The following is a 17,776-nucleotide window of genomic DNA, read 5'->3' as shown; positions in this document are numbered from 1 at the left end:
GAATGTCAAAATGAAAAGTCACTAGGCTTCAAACATGTAATACATTATCAAATGCAGTAAAATATTAATTATCCTGAATTCTGCATCAAAAAAATAAAAGGTGGAAAGATATTTAAGTAGTTTACTTAAGAAGTAGATAGTCAAAAAAGAAATTAAAAGGATGTTACAGTACAAATTAGAAAAGACAACACTTATTAAATTAGTATTTTTCTAGACTAGACTATCTTTAGTACTTAAACATTTTAAAAAACAGTTCCTTCTATTTCATTCAAACATACTTAGTGGATATAATATCTATGAACTTCAACTTAAAACAATCAGCAAATTATTAACCTTTTCTTTATATATGGGAAGTATATTTGACAAATGTATAATGATATTTCCATATTACTAAAACTGCAAAATATGATTAAGAAATCTAATACAACAAACTTTACTTATTTAGCTCTCCAATCAAAATTGGAATGCTGGCAGCTAGAATGTATTTTTGGGCTTGGAGAATATAGACATTTAAATGATTTGGCAACTAACATAGGAATTTAATTACTTTATATTTTCCTGAATATATAAGTGGCTTTTCCTGTCCTGTTTCCAAAATACAACGTGCCATTTCTTCAATACACTGGATTCCTATAACAACCACTGTCATACTTTATTTATTAGAACCAAATAAAAGCTTAACCCTTTTAATGAGCAGGTTGAAACTATTTATGTTTCATATCTGCCTATTTTTTATTCTTTATTTTGAAACAGGGTCTCACTAAGTTGCAGAGAATCTCACTAAGTAGCTGAGGCTGTCCTCCAAGTGTGTGCCACCACGCCCAGCGACCTCTCTTTATTTTTACAATTAACCATTGATTTCATTAGAGAATATTACCTTGAACTTGGTTGAATGTGGATGAATGAATTGACAGAATCATACTGGCTTTCTTCCTCTACACAATTCTTAATATCTTTTTTAAACAGTTGTGATAAAGCTGCAGAATTTTAAGACTAGGTAGAAAACTAAAGATTTGAATTACGTGTTTAGGATTATATGAAGAGAGAGAATCAATAAATCAGCCAAGACATGTTGGCGTCTGTCTGAACATCTTACATTATATGTAAGGTGCTAATTCCTGGAGATTTTAGTCCAGGATGAGGCAAACTCATTTGTTTTAGATCTCAGGCAAGGGACTCTGGTGGGTATTGGGTAGTAGAGCAAGCTGGTCACTTCATGACAGCCAAAGCAAAAAGCACAAGAGGAAGACACCAGTATCTCACCATTGTCTTCAGGGGTGCTCCCCCAATGACCTAAAACTTCCCACTATACCCCCCCTCTTAAAGATTTCCTTCCACTTTCCAGTAGCAACAAGCCCTTTAAGGCATGGGCCTTTAGGGACACTTAAGACCAAAACTGTATCACTGTTTTACACTTGGTTCTCTCCAATTTTCAAGTCCTCTTCCCTTTTACATTGCATCCCCATGATCAGTTTCTACAGAGGTAAAACTGCCAGCATCAGTATCTCTTTAATGACAATTGCATGTCAGGAACACTGTAAAAAAAAGATCTGTTCAAGATCTTCAGAGTGCTTAGCATCCATTTCAGGGAGTTGACATGTAATGCGGGAAAATAGAATTAGGTCTTGTGATTAAGGTTGTTACAGCTTTAGTGACATGGGAATTTGTTGGAGAGAGTATAAATTTATATACATATAATATTCATAATTGTTCTTTTTAGATGCTGTTGTATCTTTGCGTGATTGATCACTGCTAAGATTGTTGTTTGGAGTTATGCTAATCAGCATCTGGAAATGTGTAATGATAATAGAATTTAGAGTTCTTGACCATTAAGATAGAAAAAAAGAGGGCATAAGTTTAGAGTGAAGTGCTTTGAAAAGTTAAAACGTTTCACTTTTGGCCTGGGGATGTGGCTCAGTCTTGCACGCATGAGATGCATGAGGCTCTGAGTCCCCAGCACTACAGAAAAAAAAGAAAGAAAGAAAGCTAGACTGTTTGTTATCATCACCAGAGAGCTAATGTAGAATGAATGGTCCAGTTGCCCCATTGCAAATAAAGTCAGTTTCAAAAATTTACAGTGATCATGTCAAGTTGTCCACACTTGTAAGTTGAGCTTTTTGAGAATATTGTGTTGTTTGTTTGTTTGTTTTTGTGGTACTAAAGATGGAACCCAGGGGTATTGTAGCTCCAAGCTATACCCCAAACCCTATTTTTTATTCTTTATTTTGAAACAGGGTCTCACTGAGTTTCAAAGGGCCTCACTAAGTAGCTGAGGCTGTCTGCAAACCGTGATCCTCCGGTCTCAGCCTCCCCAATGCTGGGATTACAAGCATGCGCCACCATGCCCAGCCTGAGAATATTGTTTTTTAATGATGTGTAAGAAGGCACAATTTATTAGTGTGGGGAGGAGGGAGAGGGAGAGAGGGAGAAAGAGAGAGACAGAAAGGGAGAGAAAGGGACTTAACCCTTGGATGTTGGATTTTAAGTTATTAAAGTTTTTATTTACGTTTTATATCATTTCTGATTAATATCTGTATATGTGATATCCTGTTAATATTTATTGTACTCTATATAATATTTTAGGGAAAGTAGAAGTTAAATGTCATAAGTGTTTAACTCCTAAAAAATTAGCAACTATATTTACTAATTCATCCTGTTATTTCTTTTTCCCGCGTTTGATAGGTCAGTACTCCTGTATTTGTACCAATGAAAACACATGAGCTGCTTCATCGGATGAGTGGGAAAGGACTAGCTGCCCAGTATTTCTTTCCAAGACAGCCTTGCATTTTTGGCAGTAAGATGGTCTCTGTACAAATAACACTGAATAATACTTCTGATCGAAAGATAGAAAATATCCACATAGGAGAAAAGAAACTTCCTGTAGGCATGCAAATGCACATTTTTCATCCAATAGGTAAATATTAATTCTCATTTAAAGCTTTATATTTGACAATTGCTTTAATTTTAGAAGTAAAGTGGATAAATTTTAGTGAAAATGTAAAATAGAATATTATTTTATTGGCTATTAGCATACTTTGTTTATATCTTCTCCCTTTTTTTCTTGGTGGTGCTAGGGATTAAATTCAGAGCCTCCTGTATACTAGGCAAATACTCTACCACTAAGCTGTATCCCAGCCCTGGTTATCCCAGCCCTGGTTTCCCATTTTAAACATGTATCACACAAGAAAGTATACTTTTTTGCCCTTAGGGAATTAGGTCCCAGTAAGAGTAATATCAGTGGTAATGACAGGATGGGTCTGTAGAATCAAAACTGTCACCCCCTTTTACCTGTCTATATCACTTTCCCCACCTCTCTTCCTGGTCAGCTTCATTCTTTCATAAGTTTAGGTGGCTTAATATGTATTAAAAGCAAGAAAATCATTTTACCCTTTTGCATACAGTACCTCCCTTGTCTCAAGACCCTCTCCTGTTTCCTCTCACTTCCCATCAATTGAAAACTAAAGGGAGCAAAGACTCAAAGGATGTTTATTCTTCTGCTTGTCTATAATTCTCTCCATATATAAAATATAGAATAGCCTATAGTATATAACTACATTGATCTACAACCTGTTTTTAAATATTTTCAATCTATTACTATCATTTAACAATCAAAATGTGTTTACACTTGAAAAACAAAAACAAAAAAAGGAACTGTCACTTCTTTTGGAAGAAAGTGTAAGGTATGGCCGTGCTGGTCCTTCCTCCCTGACGCCACAGCCAGCTGGTGCTGACAGCTGTGCAGCCTGTACTTCCCAGGTCACACCAGTGCTGTGGCCCTTTGTTATCCCCCATACAATTTTTAACTATTTTGTCAAAAATAATACCCTTTAAACATTAAGCTTACCAATTGTGTTTTATTTTGAGTGTGAAATGGTGGAATTTTAGAATGTCTATCTTTGTTTTATTATTTGTAAGTGGAGACCATCCTAAAATGTAATTGGTAAAAGCTTCAGGCAAAATCTCAATTAAAAATAATACAAGGTTATGTCATTGTATTCTTGAAATATTACTATCACTGAGCTCCTTTTTATAATACTTCAAGTGAGCAAAGCTCTTTGACAGGGATGAACTCAAATTTGGTAATTGTGCCTTCGATATTCATTATTTCACGTAATGGTTCCACTTTTCTTCATCCAAGCCCTGGCATTTCTGGATTCTTTACTGTAATTTCCATGAGTCATTCAGTAAAGGGAGTCATTCTTTGTTTGTGTTATACTTTTCACAAAGGAATAAAAGTTTTTAATGGATAAATCCTGGTAGATTTTTATACGCATTCAAAGTAACGAAACGTAGAGTTAAGTAAGTTGATTTTGGAATACGCTTCATGACTTCTTTTATATAGATAATTAGGACAGAATTTAAAGAATACAGAGTATCCTGGTTTTTATTGAATTATTTTGTGAAGTTAATGTATTGCCAAGGAATTACAGAATATACCCATTTGTGGTCTTTTTTATTGCTTATAATCTAGCCTTTTGTACTTAAAAATTAGTTTAAGAAGTGTCAAGCAGTTGATATATGAATTGTCCAAAGGTTAAAAATGTTATCCAAAGGTTAAAACAGTAGAACAGTATTAATATTTCTTTGAGCTCTCATAATGTGTTGATGAATTGGCCTTTTGTTGGCCTATATAGAATAGGAGAAATAAATATAATAAATTTCATAGTATGACCTTAACACAGAAATAAAATATGAATATATACTATTTCCTCAGCACTCATTGTAGACTTTTCTTTTCCATTATTAGGCAAATTTTTATGACTGTAAGGTTTCATTCATCTTGTAGGCATTTATTTAATGCCTTCAAAATAGAGAGGTTTATTCCCATGTAGTATGTATTTGTGGGTAATGCCACCTAGACTCAGTTACATCAGGGTTACAGAGTATTATATATCTAAAACTAGTCCTCCAAAAGCATCTTAAAAATGCAACAAAAAACAAAGGCTGTATTTTTCTGTTTTGTGAAATAAAGGAAGCAAGGTGGTTTATTGATTAAGTATGTATGCACACAATAAGAGATCATAGTTTTCTCTTTGTCACCAATCTGTGTTCTTTCTGTCTATAATGTACAGTAATTTTTATCTGGATTTTGCCATGCCTTTCACATGAAACTGAATTCCTTCCAAGAACATCAGGAATAATGTGTCATTTTCCCCCCAAGAGACCAAATTCATTGGAAAAATATTTTAAAGCCACAAAGAATAGCCTTAAGTTCTCTGCACTATATTTAGATTTTTTTTTTTTTTTGGTGGTACGGGGGTTCCTGGAAGCCCTTCTACCTCCGGGCTACACTCCCAAACCTATTTTATATTTTTGAAACAGGGTCCTTCCAACCTGCGCGATCCTCCTGTCTCCACCTCCCAAGCGCGGGGATTACAAGCGTGCGCCACCACGCCTGGCTTATATTTAGTAATTTTATATTAACAGTTGACAAATTTGCATTCAGCTAATATTTCACTAGTTACTATACAACTGTCACATCAAAGTAAATGACATCCTAGTCGATTTCTTTCTATTTTAAGTGGTGTGGTATAGTAGAGCCAGTGTTTTCTAGTCATTCTACATAACTGTCTCAAATACATAAGCAAATACAGACGTGCTATCCAAATAATCATCTAATTGGGTAAGTTTTTCGAATTTAGTAGCCTCCAAATATTATAAAAATCCATTATATGGATAATTTTATGCTGTTCATTTTGCTCTCAAAGCATTCATATAATAAAACATGCCATTGATCACGAACTGTCCTCCAGAATTAGCATGGCACCAAGCTCATAGTTAATTATTGTAAGACTGAAGACAGTATCAGACGGTGTCAAGAAGTGACACTTGTTGATGCTATCAACAAGACATCTTGAGAGCTGTCACCTTGTCAAATGAAATATTGGAATACATGATGTAGAGAGGTCTAAATCGTGACTGCTGTCATGTTTTAGAGATGATGACATTTGCTACCAATATGGTATCAGATACAAATAAGACCAGAACCCAGTATGTTTGTGGTAAAGAAGACAGTGTTGAGGATTCATCAAAACATAGCCTTAGGGCTAGCAGCATTGCTCAAAGGTTGAGTGCTTGCTTAACATTTGTGAAGTCTGACTTCCAGCCCCAGGGTGGCAGATAAATAGCCTTGACAGTGAGACTGGCAGAACTGTGATCTGATGATATAACATAGCTTTAGAAATAGAAACATCATAAGATGTGTTTCTGAAACAGATGTAATATGTTCATTAAAAATATATATTTGTGTGTATTGATCTGTTACAGTACGTATGTAATGAACATACACAATCAAATTTATCTTAGTTGTGTGTGTATATATATATGCATGTATGTGAATATATGAGTGTGTGTGTGTGTGTGTGTGTGTGTGTGTGTGTGTTTATATAGTTATTCAGCCTACAGAAAAACCTATTTGCCAAAGATTTAGGCAGCAAATACCAGTTTGCTTAAATAGCAAACTGGTAAATGTTAGGTTTATAAACAACCAAAATTCAAAAGAAACTAGCAAACCAATATACATGCCACTGAATAAACCAATAGCATTTTAAAGTCATCACCAAACAAATGTCATCTTAGAATGCCTTGTCTTCATTGAGCCTATGAGATATAAACATAATTTTAATGTATCAGTCTCATTGAATTATTCTTTTGTCCATTCTGTACCATCATCTTTGTCTCTGATTAGCATTAAGTGGCAAATCATACTTACCAACAAGCCCCAAGATTGTCACAGTCTACAGAATTTGAAGTGTGCCCGTTAAAATATATCTACATCTGACAAGATGCATACAGAATAGATAAAGTTAAATGTAAAGCCGTTGTATGGTATAACTGCAATTATACTAAAGACTTTGGGCAAAGTGGAAATAATAAATGAATTGTTTCTATTTAAATATCTATATTATAGGATGAATTTGTTCAAACCACCCCCTCGTGTTACAACATGAGGCTGTAACTATCTTCTGTATTTCTATCTTTTTAATAAACTTCTTTAAATCTTTAGCAAGAGTCCAGGCTAATGTGTATTTATCTTTAGCTCAGGACAAGAATCTGTGCATATAAATAAATAAGTAAATATATGTATTATATATGTATACATATATATTTAGGAAGCCCCCAACTATATTAAGGTATAGCCAAACTTTGGAATCATAAGCAAAATGAATTTTTTCTCAAGTTTTATTTCTGTCAACTAGAAAAATAAATGTTTTATATTGGTATAGGTATTTTTCACACTTGGTTAGTTGATGCTTCATAAATTCCAAAGTTATGAAATATCATTTTATTATTTTTTTGTCAAAACAGTCAAACTCACCACTGAATTTTCTTTTAGTTATTCTTTAAATAAACTTTGACTTTGGTAATGCCAATTCTATTAAATTTTTAGCACATCTTCATTTGCATTTTTAAGTTTTGAATTTTTAATTGAAAATTTGAAACATTGTTTAAAATTTACTTTTTGTATATCTAGAACATTCTATAGTTTTAAGTGCATTATCTTTTCTTTTTTTTTTTTTTTTTTTTTTTTCCGGTACCAGGAATGAAACCCAGTACCTCCGAGCTACACCCTCAAGCCTATTTTTTAGTCTTTTAATTTTTGAAACAGGTTCTCACTGAGTTGCGAAGGGCCTGGCTAAGTAGCTGAGGCTGTCCATGAACTGCGATCCTCTGGTCTCCGCCTCCCAGATGCTGGGATTATAAATATGCACCACCACGCCAGCCTTACATGATCTTTTTATTGGTGATATTAGTTATACATAATAGTGCATTTTACTATGACATAAGTGCTTAATATATTTTTTTCCAGTACTAGGGATTGAACCAGGGGCATTCTACCTCTAAGCTACACCCCCAGTCCTGTTTTTTATTCTTTATTTTGATACAGGATCTTGCTAAGTTGCGGAGGTCTCACTATTTAGCTGAGGCTGACCACAAACCTGTGATCCTCCTGTCTCGGCCTGCCAAGTACTGGGATTACAAGCGTGTGCCACAACGCCCAGCTCTGCTTAATCTTTTATAAGCTCCAAAAGTCCCTTTACTGTACGTGTTTTCTTCTGCTTTTCAAAGCTTATAGGTACAGTATGATAAAACATGAAATTTCTCAGGAGAACATGTGTTTCTGAATCAAAGAGATATAATATTCTTTGGAGACATACAGAATTAAGTTGTGGGGAAAAATCTTCAAAGGGAATAAAGTATTTACAATTTTTTCAGTAGTCTTAGTTTGAAATTTTCTTTATAAGCCATTAATAAATTTTGCTATTTTAACCAAATTACTTAATGTTACATAAATGTTCAGTGTTTGGTTTGGTTTGCCTCTTTCTCACGTCCTCCGTGTTTTCACGTCTAAATTATCTTATTTCCTAGACTCTCTTGAGCCTGAGGGATCCATTACTGTTTCAATGGGTATTGACTTTTGTGATTCCACACAGACTGCCAGTTTCCAGTTGTGGTAAGTTCAATTGTTCTTCTATTTTTTATATTACCTGTAAAGGATAGCAGATAAAAAACTAGGCTTTTAATGGATTTTTTTTTCCTGTGAGAGTCAAAACATTTAAACATATGTGTTTTTCTTTGGTAGTTTTTAGACTGCCATGGAATAGTTGAACAAATTGTATGCAGTATGGATATTTTTAGTATTTTTTACACATCCAGCCATTATAGTCTGCCATATGTAATTGAAATTCATGGTTTGTTGGTTAAAGAAAGAAACTACTGTTAAGTAAATTTTGCCCATTTTAATACTATAATTTGGGAAATTAGAATCATAATATTATTTAATAGCTCAGAGAATTTACCTTTTAAGACAGTGTGTCATTTTAAGATACCTTGAGCTTCCTAGGCAGAGATTTATCGATTCTAACCCCATATATTTTCCCTTTTTTACTTTAATTTATATATTGTTTTTGATAAAAAATATAAGGAAGACACTTAAACAATTGGCAAGAGTTTAGAGCTGAATATTATTCAAAGTAGTTTGTTAGAATTCAGTTTTATTGTTATTGTTTTCAAATAATATATATATTTCTGATGAACCCAGAGGCTATTCACAAACTTGTACGATGCTATTATATTTCTGCATCATTGAATTTTTCTTTGAATTTCTTTCTTTTACATTTCTCTGACATATGGTGCAGTTTCGCATTGAAGTTGCTTTTTATTTATTCTAAAAAAGAACTGAGATGTTTTGTTTATCTAAATTTTAGCCAGCTTAGAACAGAATTTGTTATGATTAAAAATCTTCAAGCTTAGGACAAAGACATTTTAAAATAAACTTATAGACTAAATATATCAAAGCCTTCATTTTCTCATAACCTTTCAGTTCATCAGTAATTCAGGCCTAATGTTGCACCTTTTATTGCTGAGAACCTGCAGTGATGAGTCTAAGCAATGTAGCATAACACATTGATTTTATGCAGATCATCACCTTTATGTTTTGGGAGGTCTGCTATATTAGTGATATATAAAAACTGATTACTTTTCCCAACATTGCCTAGTAATTGTTTATTATTTTTCTATTAGACAAACAACACAGATCAATATTACTGAACACTAGTCTATGAGTAACATCACTCTAAATAGATTTGCTTCCAACACCAGAGGTATATTTTTTTAATGATTTGGACAATGTGAATCCAATGACAAAGCTCATATACCAAGTTAGACCAAAATTAAAAACTGAAAGAATTCTTTTATCTTATTAATTGATACAATGAACCCTCTGATTTCTATATAATCAAGTAGATTCTTAGTTTTCAATGTTTTTATTACAAAGATTGCTTTTATAATCCATTAGGCAGGATTTGCATTTTGTCTTACATAATACTCAGACCCTTTATGGAGAAATATGCAGGTAGTGCTGGATTTTTACCTTAGGTTGGGGAGTGTATATGAACAATTTTTTTCTCAATTTATCTTAATTTTAAGAAAATGATACATTTAATTTCCATAGAAAATAGCCTTAGCTTTTAGCAACACTTACATTAATGTGTTTTTGTACAACAAAGGTATAAATTATTTATTTTAAATTTTATTAAGCAAAAAATAATAATAAAAAAATTTTTTTTGGTGTGCTCCAAAAAGAGCACTTTGTCTTGCATCAAATGTAATTGATCTTGAAGCAGTGTAATCACAATTACTCACTTTCTTAATTGGCCTGCCCAAAATCAGAAAATGGAAACCGATCGACAGTGTTTAAATCAATAGCTTCATAGTAATGCTAGTGGGGGCAGGGAGACAGTGGTAATGGGTAGATCAATTGGTCTTAGGTGCCAATCACTGACTGTGCCTTTTGCATAGTAAGTAGCACTTTTTGCTTAGTGATGTACTGGATTCATCTTAGTAGTTCAATAAAAAGAGGGGGAGCAAGAATGGCTAATACTGATTTTTTTTCCTCAAAATACATTATCCAAATCAGTACATAAAATTTTGGGTAATAAAGCATATTTGATAAGTCTTCAGAAATGCTGGGAATGAACTTTCAGGTACTCTTCTATTTATTAGATGAAAGGGAGGGAATGAGAGTAAAGTGAACCTTCTTTACTCTAGATCAGTTCTTTAACATTACGGTTATTCAGATAGAAAAAGAAACTATTATCTAATTAGTAGTTTTATGAACATTTGATAAGAATTCATATTTGTCTTTGTGTTTGGCATTTTAAAGGGCCATCAAATTAAGTTCTTGATTAATTGATGGGATTGAAAATGTATGTAGTATACATAAATATATAATCTAAAAACCAACACAGGTACATAAACAATTCCATCCTTATGACTGGCAGGTATGAATGTATTAACCAGTATTTAAAACAGTATATTTTGGCTGGGTGTGGTGGCACACACTTGGGAGGTGGAGACAGGAGGATCACGCAGGTTCAAAGCCAGTCTCGCTGGCTTAGGAGACCCTGTTTCCAAATAAAAATATAAAAATAGATCTGGGAGTGTAGCCCGGAGGTAGAAGGGTTTCCAGGAACCCCAGTACCACCAATAAATTAAAAAAATAAAACAGTATGTTTTGGCTTAAGTTAGAGAACTGAGTACTTGCATCCACCTGTCCTTTTGTCCAGAAATTGTGAAGAATTACTGATAGAAAGCAAATAGAAGCAGATAAATAATAATGAGAAAATTAAAATCACAGAGTACAATAATCATGGGGGAAATATACTAAAATGATAAAAACAGATATGGCAGACTGTCAGGCACAAAATGAGTAAGTGAAAAGTTAGGGATCTTTTTTTTTTTTTTTTTTTTTTTTTTTTAATTTTTATTTTTTTTTATTTTATTTTATTTTTTTAACAATTTTTTATTGAACATAAATAGTATACATTTACACTATATTTGGTGCCCTCTCCCCCCGCCCCCATTTTCTCCCCCCCCCCCACCAATGGTTGGCCAGGTTAACCATGTCTTATTCATAATTTTACACATGTTCAGGTGAAGATGCTCCTTAATCAAGATCGGCCTTTCTCCTCTCCTATCTTTCCATTAAAACTTAGCTAGTATTTCCCCTCTAATATCTGGGGTCCTACTGGTATCCTTTGTGTTTTCTAGTTTGGGGGCTAATATCCAGAGTATACAAAGAGCTCAAAAGGCTCTACACCAACAAAACAAACAACCCAATCAAGAAATGGGCAAATGAACTAAATAGACACTTCACAAAAGAAGAGATACAAAGGGCTAATAGATACATGAAAAGTTAGGGATCTTAAGGTAGACATGAGAAACTTAAAGAACTACTCCTAGCCTCCAGCATCCCAGCCTTAACCCAAGTGGCAGGAAATGTGTACGTGTAATTGGAAGCTTAAGAATAGCACTGCAAGGAAAATGAATAGCTTACCTGAGGAGAAAGGGCTCTGGGAATAGAGATGGGAACAGGAAGAAGGCCAGGGTTTGAATTTGTGCAAAGGAGGCAGGGATGGTCAGAGATGAGATGAAAGGCATCTAAGATGTCTAAGAGGGTAATATTCTCAGACCGCATGATGCACTGCAGGGTGCTGGAGTTCATGACCGATGAGGGCATCTGCTCCCTTCTGCACTGGATGATGTAGAATTTGCTCTTGGAGGAAGGAGGCCTGGTTCAGGTGGAGAGTGTCAACCTTCAAGTGGCCACATACTCCAGATTCCAGCCTCAGACCCTAGACTTCTTGGACACCACCAACCCTAAAACAGTATTGGAAAATGCCCTGAAAAACTTTGCCTTTCTGATCACTGGGGATGTGATTGCCATTACAAGCTGTGTGTGATGGAAACCAAACCTGACAAGGCCTTGTCCATCATCGAGTGCGACATGAACGTGGACTTTGACGCCCCTCTGGGCTACAAGGAGCTGGAAAGACAAGTGCAGCATGAGGAATTGCCCAAAGGCGAAGCTGACCACAGCAGCTATGCTGGAGAACTGGGCTTCAGAGCATTCTCCAGCTCCAGGAACAGACTGGACAGAAAGAAGAAAGGGATAGAGCCCAGTCCCTCCCTGATCAAGCCTGGAGACATTAAGAGAGTAATTCCCAATTATGAATTTAAACCTGGTAAGATAACTTTCATACGGAATTCGCTTCTGCTGGTCAAGAAGGTTGAAAAGGATGAAGCTGGAGGCAGATTTGTTGCTTTTTCTGGAAAAGGACAGTCATTGCATGAAAAGGGATGAAAGCCGTAAGTTGGGACCGTTGGCTGATTGGAAAATAAAGAATCAATTGCAACAAAAAGAAAAAGAAAAAAAGAAATTTACCTAACCTCTCATAGCTAGTAGGTAGTAAAACTTGTTTTATGTGCTAATTAAGCCTCGTTCTCCATTATAAATATAATTGAACAATTTAAGGTAACCACATTTGTGAAGGAAAGTAGCAACTTGAAAGAGAAAGCACATAATGAATACAAAGACCCACTGACCATGAAAAGCTGATAATTTTTTAAAAGAGAAAAGGGTTTCTTTAAATATATAATTAATTAAGCCAGGTGTGGTGGCCCATGCTTATAATCCCAGTACTTGGGAGGCTGAGACAGGAGGATCCAGGTTTATGGCCAGCCTCAGCTACTTAGTGAGGCCCTCTGCAACTTAGTGAGAGACTGTTTCAATAAAGAAAAAATAATTGAGCTAGGGTTGTAGCTCACTGGGTTCAATCTCCAGCACAACACATACACGAAATCATAATTATGCCAGGTGTGTTGGTGTACATTTGTAATCCCAGCACTTGGGAGGCTGAGACAGGAAGACCACACAGGTTTGAAGCCAGCCTCAGCTACTGAGTGAGGCTCTCAGCAACTTAGTGAGACCCTGTTTTCAAATAAAGTATAAAATAGGTCTGGGAGTGTAGACCAGAGGTAAAAGCCCCTGGGTTCCATCCCCAGTACCACAAAAAAAAAATCATAATTATTATCTAATTCAAGAGAACACTACATTCATAAGGAAAAACATGCTTGTTGCTATGAAACAGAAGGAATTTGAAAATTTTTAAAATATACTTGGAAATTTAAAAAATATGATGCCAAAAGAAATCCAGTAGCTACATAGTGGACACAACTGATACATGATTTCATGTCAAGGAAGAGAAAGTCAAGAAAATCAACTGGAATACAAAGCAAAAAGGTAAAGAGATGGGAAATAGGAAAGAAAGGCTAAAAGGATCAACCTATCTACTACAATGGGAAGAAAAAAAGACAAAGAAATAAATTAAAGAGGAGCATTTTACCAAGCAAAAGAGGTGTGCAAGCCTGCAGTTTGAAAGGGCCCATCCAATGTCAGTGAGGATAAATAAAAAGGACTATCAAAAAGATTTCATCATGGCAGTGTTTTTGATAAGGAGAAAAGTACCCTGTATCTTCTAGAGCAGAGAACAAAGCTGCTTCCCTAAGAAGGAAGAAGAGAAATGGAGTGCTGGGCTTCAGAGCGTTCTTTGGCTCCAGGAACAGACTTATCAGCTCTAAAAGCCACAAGGCAAAAGGACATGACCTTTGAAACTGAGCATGTCAAATAGACATTTTTCAGACACACCTATATGCCCTCTGTGAAAGGATTACGCAAAGAACTGTTGTAGTAGAATGTTTTTTTTTAATGTTTTTAAAAATCTGAGAATGCTACCTGTAAAGCCAACCCCCTTACAGTCACTTTCTACCTATAAGGCCAGTAGCTCTATTCTCTATCAACTGTAACGATAAATATTGACACACAATATGAAATAAATATTAATAATAAAATGAACCAAAATCCTGACATGAACTAGTGTGAGAAGGAATGGCAGAGCACCAGAGTGCTGTCATGTTTGGCAAGAGAATAGACCAGTGGCCAGAAGTTAAATATGGTGAATTTAACCTCTGAAGCTATCAAATACAGTGTATAATAGCTTCCAGACAACTAAAGAGAGGGCGAAAAGAAGCAATTAAAACTTGGTCAATTTAAGTAAATTGAAGAGAGAAAAAAAGGCACAATTATAGAAAGCAAAATGGGATGGCCAGCAGAGGCCATACAAACCGCACATACAGTGAGTTAAATTCTACTTTCATTAAACAGATAAAAAACAAAACCCAGGCCGGGTGTGGTGGTGCACATTTATAATCCCAGCATTCGGGAGGCTGAGACAGGAGATCGCGGTTTGTGGCCAGCCTCAGCTACTTAGTGAGGTCCTCTGCAGCTCAGTGAGACCCTGTTTCAAAATAAAGAATAAAAAAATAGGGCAGGGGCTGTGGCTCGGAGGTCGAATGCCCCTGGATTCTATCCCCAGACAAATAAATAAATAAATAAATAAATAAATAAATAAATAAATAAAAGAATCTGCTCTTAGATTCACTGTTAAGATTTACTAAACTATACAGTACATGCTATTAAAAAAATAAAACACTGCCTCGACCAGTAGACTGCTGCCTGAACTCCCTTTGTTTTCTCCCTCTCCATCTTACACATTGCCACCAGAATTAATGAAATACAAGAGATCACTTACTTTCCAATACCTGAAGTCTCTAGTTTTCAAGAAACACTCTAGTTTCAAGAAACACTGAAACACCTTTGTCTTAGTCATGTGAGTAAATTATCTTTATACTTAATCATATAAATCAGTACACTTCAAGGAGGAACAGGAGGCACTGACTGAACAGGAATCCAGGACAACAGCCATAAACTGGGACTATCTTGGGAGAATGAGGATGAATAATCATGCTGTGTATGATGCTCTTGAGAGGATGCTACCAGCCTCATCTGTGGACACACCAGGCTGCTCACTATTCCCAAAACATGCCTAGACTGACCCTGTTTCTCCTCTTAGAAGCAACTCTGTCTTCACTCCTGCAGAATGAGCCAGTCCCTCTTCCATGGACTACATTCACTGCCATCTACATGTCTCCAGTGTAGCACTTCTGTTCCATTATAAACCAAATTTCCTTACCTCCCGTTACACTTGAGAGCTCCACGGGCCAATCTCACTTGTTTAAGTCCTCCGATATTCACACAGTACATAAGACCAAAACTTGCATTCAGAAAATGTTTAGAGTTAATAAATAAGTTGAATTTGCTGGTTTGCCTTGGACTCTCTGCATGTGAAAATGTAAGACAACTTATAAGAATGTAATATTTAGTAGCATAAAATTCAAGTGGATTTTATGTTCTTTCTTCATATTATTTGTCTCTACCTCACCCATAAGTAAACTCTGTTTCTTATCCTAATTTTTGGTGTGTCTTATCTGTAGTCCTCACCTCCCTAGTTGCCTTTTCACTGGAATCCACTATGGGATCCAGCTCTAATCTGAAAGGCGAAGTCCCTCTGTGGGAGTCCCAAAAAGCTTTTGCTTTCCTGATGAAAAGAAACAGATTTGTTTGGCTTGTTTATTTCCCACCCCTTCACTCTTCCTTTTTTCAATTGTAATGTGAAAGTGTTACCTGGAGATGCAGCAGCTCCCTGGCAGCCATGAGGAAAACCAACATACTGTTATGGTGGAGGGGAAGCTAGAGGAAACTCGGTCCCTAAGAGCTTCTTTCAGCTGCCCAGCCTTGGACTGGTAACTCCAAGACTTCTTGTGTTATAAACAATAATTTTCTATTTCTCAAGAAATTTACTTGCAGCCAAGCACATTCCTGATAACACACACTAACCTAACTTCAGATATATAGCTTTTAGTAATTTCTGTATTGATGGTAATGTGTTCAGATTTAGGTGCAATAAATGTGTTCAGTGTTATTTTTCTATCTGATACTAAAATATGGAGACACTCTTAATTTTTTTTTTTTTTTTTTTTTGTGTGTGTGTGTGTGTGGTACTGGGGTTCCTGGAAGCCCTTCTACTTCTGGGCTCCACTCCCAGACCTATTTTATACTTTTTTATTTTTGGAAACAGGGTCTCTTAGGCCAGCACAGCTGGCTTCGAACCTGCGCAATCCTCCTGTCTCCGCCTCCCAAATGCGGGGATTACAAGCGTGCGCCACCACGCCCGGCATGCTACTGTTTTTTAAAGTTCTGTGTCAGGCTGGGGTATCACTTATTGTGGAGCATGTATTTAGCATGTACAAGGCCCCAAGTTCAATCCTAGCATCAAAATATAGAGTTTTATGTCAAATGATATAGTTTTGTATGTGTGAGATTTTATTAGAAGTTGATGAGGAAACAGATGTATTCCTCTGTAAACAGTATTATTTGAGAAATATTTCGGGTCTTTTTGGCTGTTACGTTTAAGCCAGGTTCTCACTCTTTAAATGCTGTTCATATAAAAGAAGGGGATGGACAAAAAAATGTTGCAATATGTGTAATTGCATCTATTGAACTGTAGAATATTAAAAGACATTTATTTATTTATTAAGCATTTAGTCATCTTTTATTTTTTCTTAGCACCAAGGACGATTGCTTCAGTGTTAACATTCAACCACCTGTTGGAGAACTGCTATTACCTGTGACCATGTCAGAAAAAGATTTTAAGAAAGAGCAAGGTGAGAGATTACTGTAACTTGCTAAAAGTTTATATACCAAGCAATATGTTTGTTCTTTTGACCAGTCTCTAAAATAAATTTCACATAGCCATTAACAGGTGTCAGAGCACAATCTCCCATTTTTGTTAAGGTTTGAACTTATAAAGTGACCTTAAAAGTATATGTTTGTTTATATTCCTAGCATAATTGAAAATTGATTCATATGTCTTTAATATAATTAAGTAGTTTGTCAACCTGATAATATACTAATGTATAATTTACTAATGTGTTTTGTATTAGTTAAAATGCCAGGAATTGTGCACTTAAATAATGTCTTATCACTAATCCTACATTTCTGTATTTTAAAATCATAAACATATTTTTCATGCCCTACTAGTGTATTTTTCCCTGCACACAGTAAAGCACCTTACTCTTCTAAGTAAAGTCCTAAATATATTACTAAAATACCTCTATTTTCTTTTTACCTAAACTATATTAGAGTTTTTGTTTGAATAAGTCAGAGGTGAAATAGTTTTAATTATTCATCTAAAAAGAAAACATTTTTATCAGGCTGCAAGTATTAATATCCTATACATGGCTCAGAGTCAACTATACCTTTTTTTAAAAAAAATGAGGGATTATGGGGGGTATATTTTGTTTGGTTGGATTTGTTTTTGTAAATACATATGGGGAAATAACTGTCTGATTCTGTGTTTAATTAAAGGTAACATTTGTAAAACTAGAGCATATTTATGAGCTATAATCAGCAGTTTTTAAAACTTTATGTGAATCTAAGCTATATTTTTCCTCGGAGGGTGTTAATCAACAAAGATACCTTCATTTTGAGAAAATTAAATCATATCCACCAAGCTTCCAGAAAGTACTAGGCACA

At 35.1% G+C, this 17,776-nt stretch overlaps 1 protein-coding gene and 1 pseudogene across 3 annotated transcripts in view; both read left to right on the top strand.

Moving 5' to 3' along the window:
• The window catches only part of AP3B1 (adaptor related protein complex 3 subunit beta 1), a gene marked incomplete at its 3' end in the record, with an annotated part of 261,404 nt that overhangs the window by 226,896 nt on the left and 16,732 nt on the right, over window positions 1–17,776 (top strand). For both annotated transcript variants that reach the window (XM_080711376.1, XM_080711377.1), the window contains exons 23-25: window positions 2,683–2,914; window positions 8,371–8,455; window positions 16,808–16,905. In XM_080711376.1, the coding sequence (XP_080567502.1) occupies window positions 2,683–2,914; window positions 8,371–8,455; window positions 16,808–16,905 (415 nt within the window). The remainder of the gene's footprint in view (window positions 1–2,682; window positions 2,915–8,370; window positions 8,456–16,807; window positions 16,906–17,776) is intronic.
• On the top strand, window positions 11,949–12,820 carry LOC308270525 (ubiquitin recognition factor in ER-associated degradation protein 1-like; annotated as a pseudogene). Its single transcript has one exon. The product of its transcript is annotated as a ubiquitin recognition factor in ER-associated degradation protein 1-like (transcript).

This window comes from Muscardinus avellanarius (assembly GCF_963383645.1).
Source record: "Muscardinus avellanarius genome assembly, chromosome: 1".
In the NCBI taxonomy this organism is placed as follows: domain Eukaryota; kingdom Metazoa; phylum Chordata; class Mammalia; order Rodentia; family Gliridae; genus Muscardinus; species Muscardinus avellanarius.
This window is presented reverse-complemented; position numbering and strand designations above follow the sequence as displayed.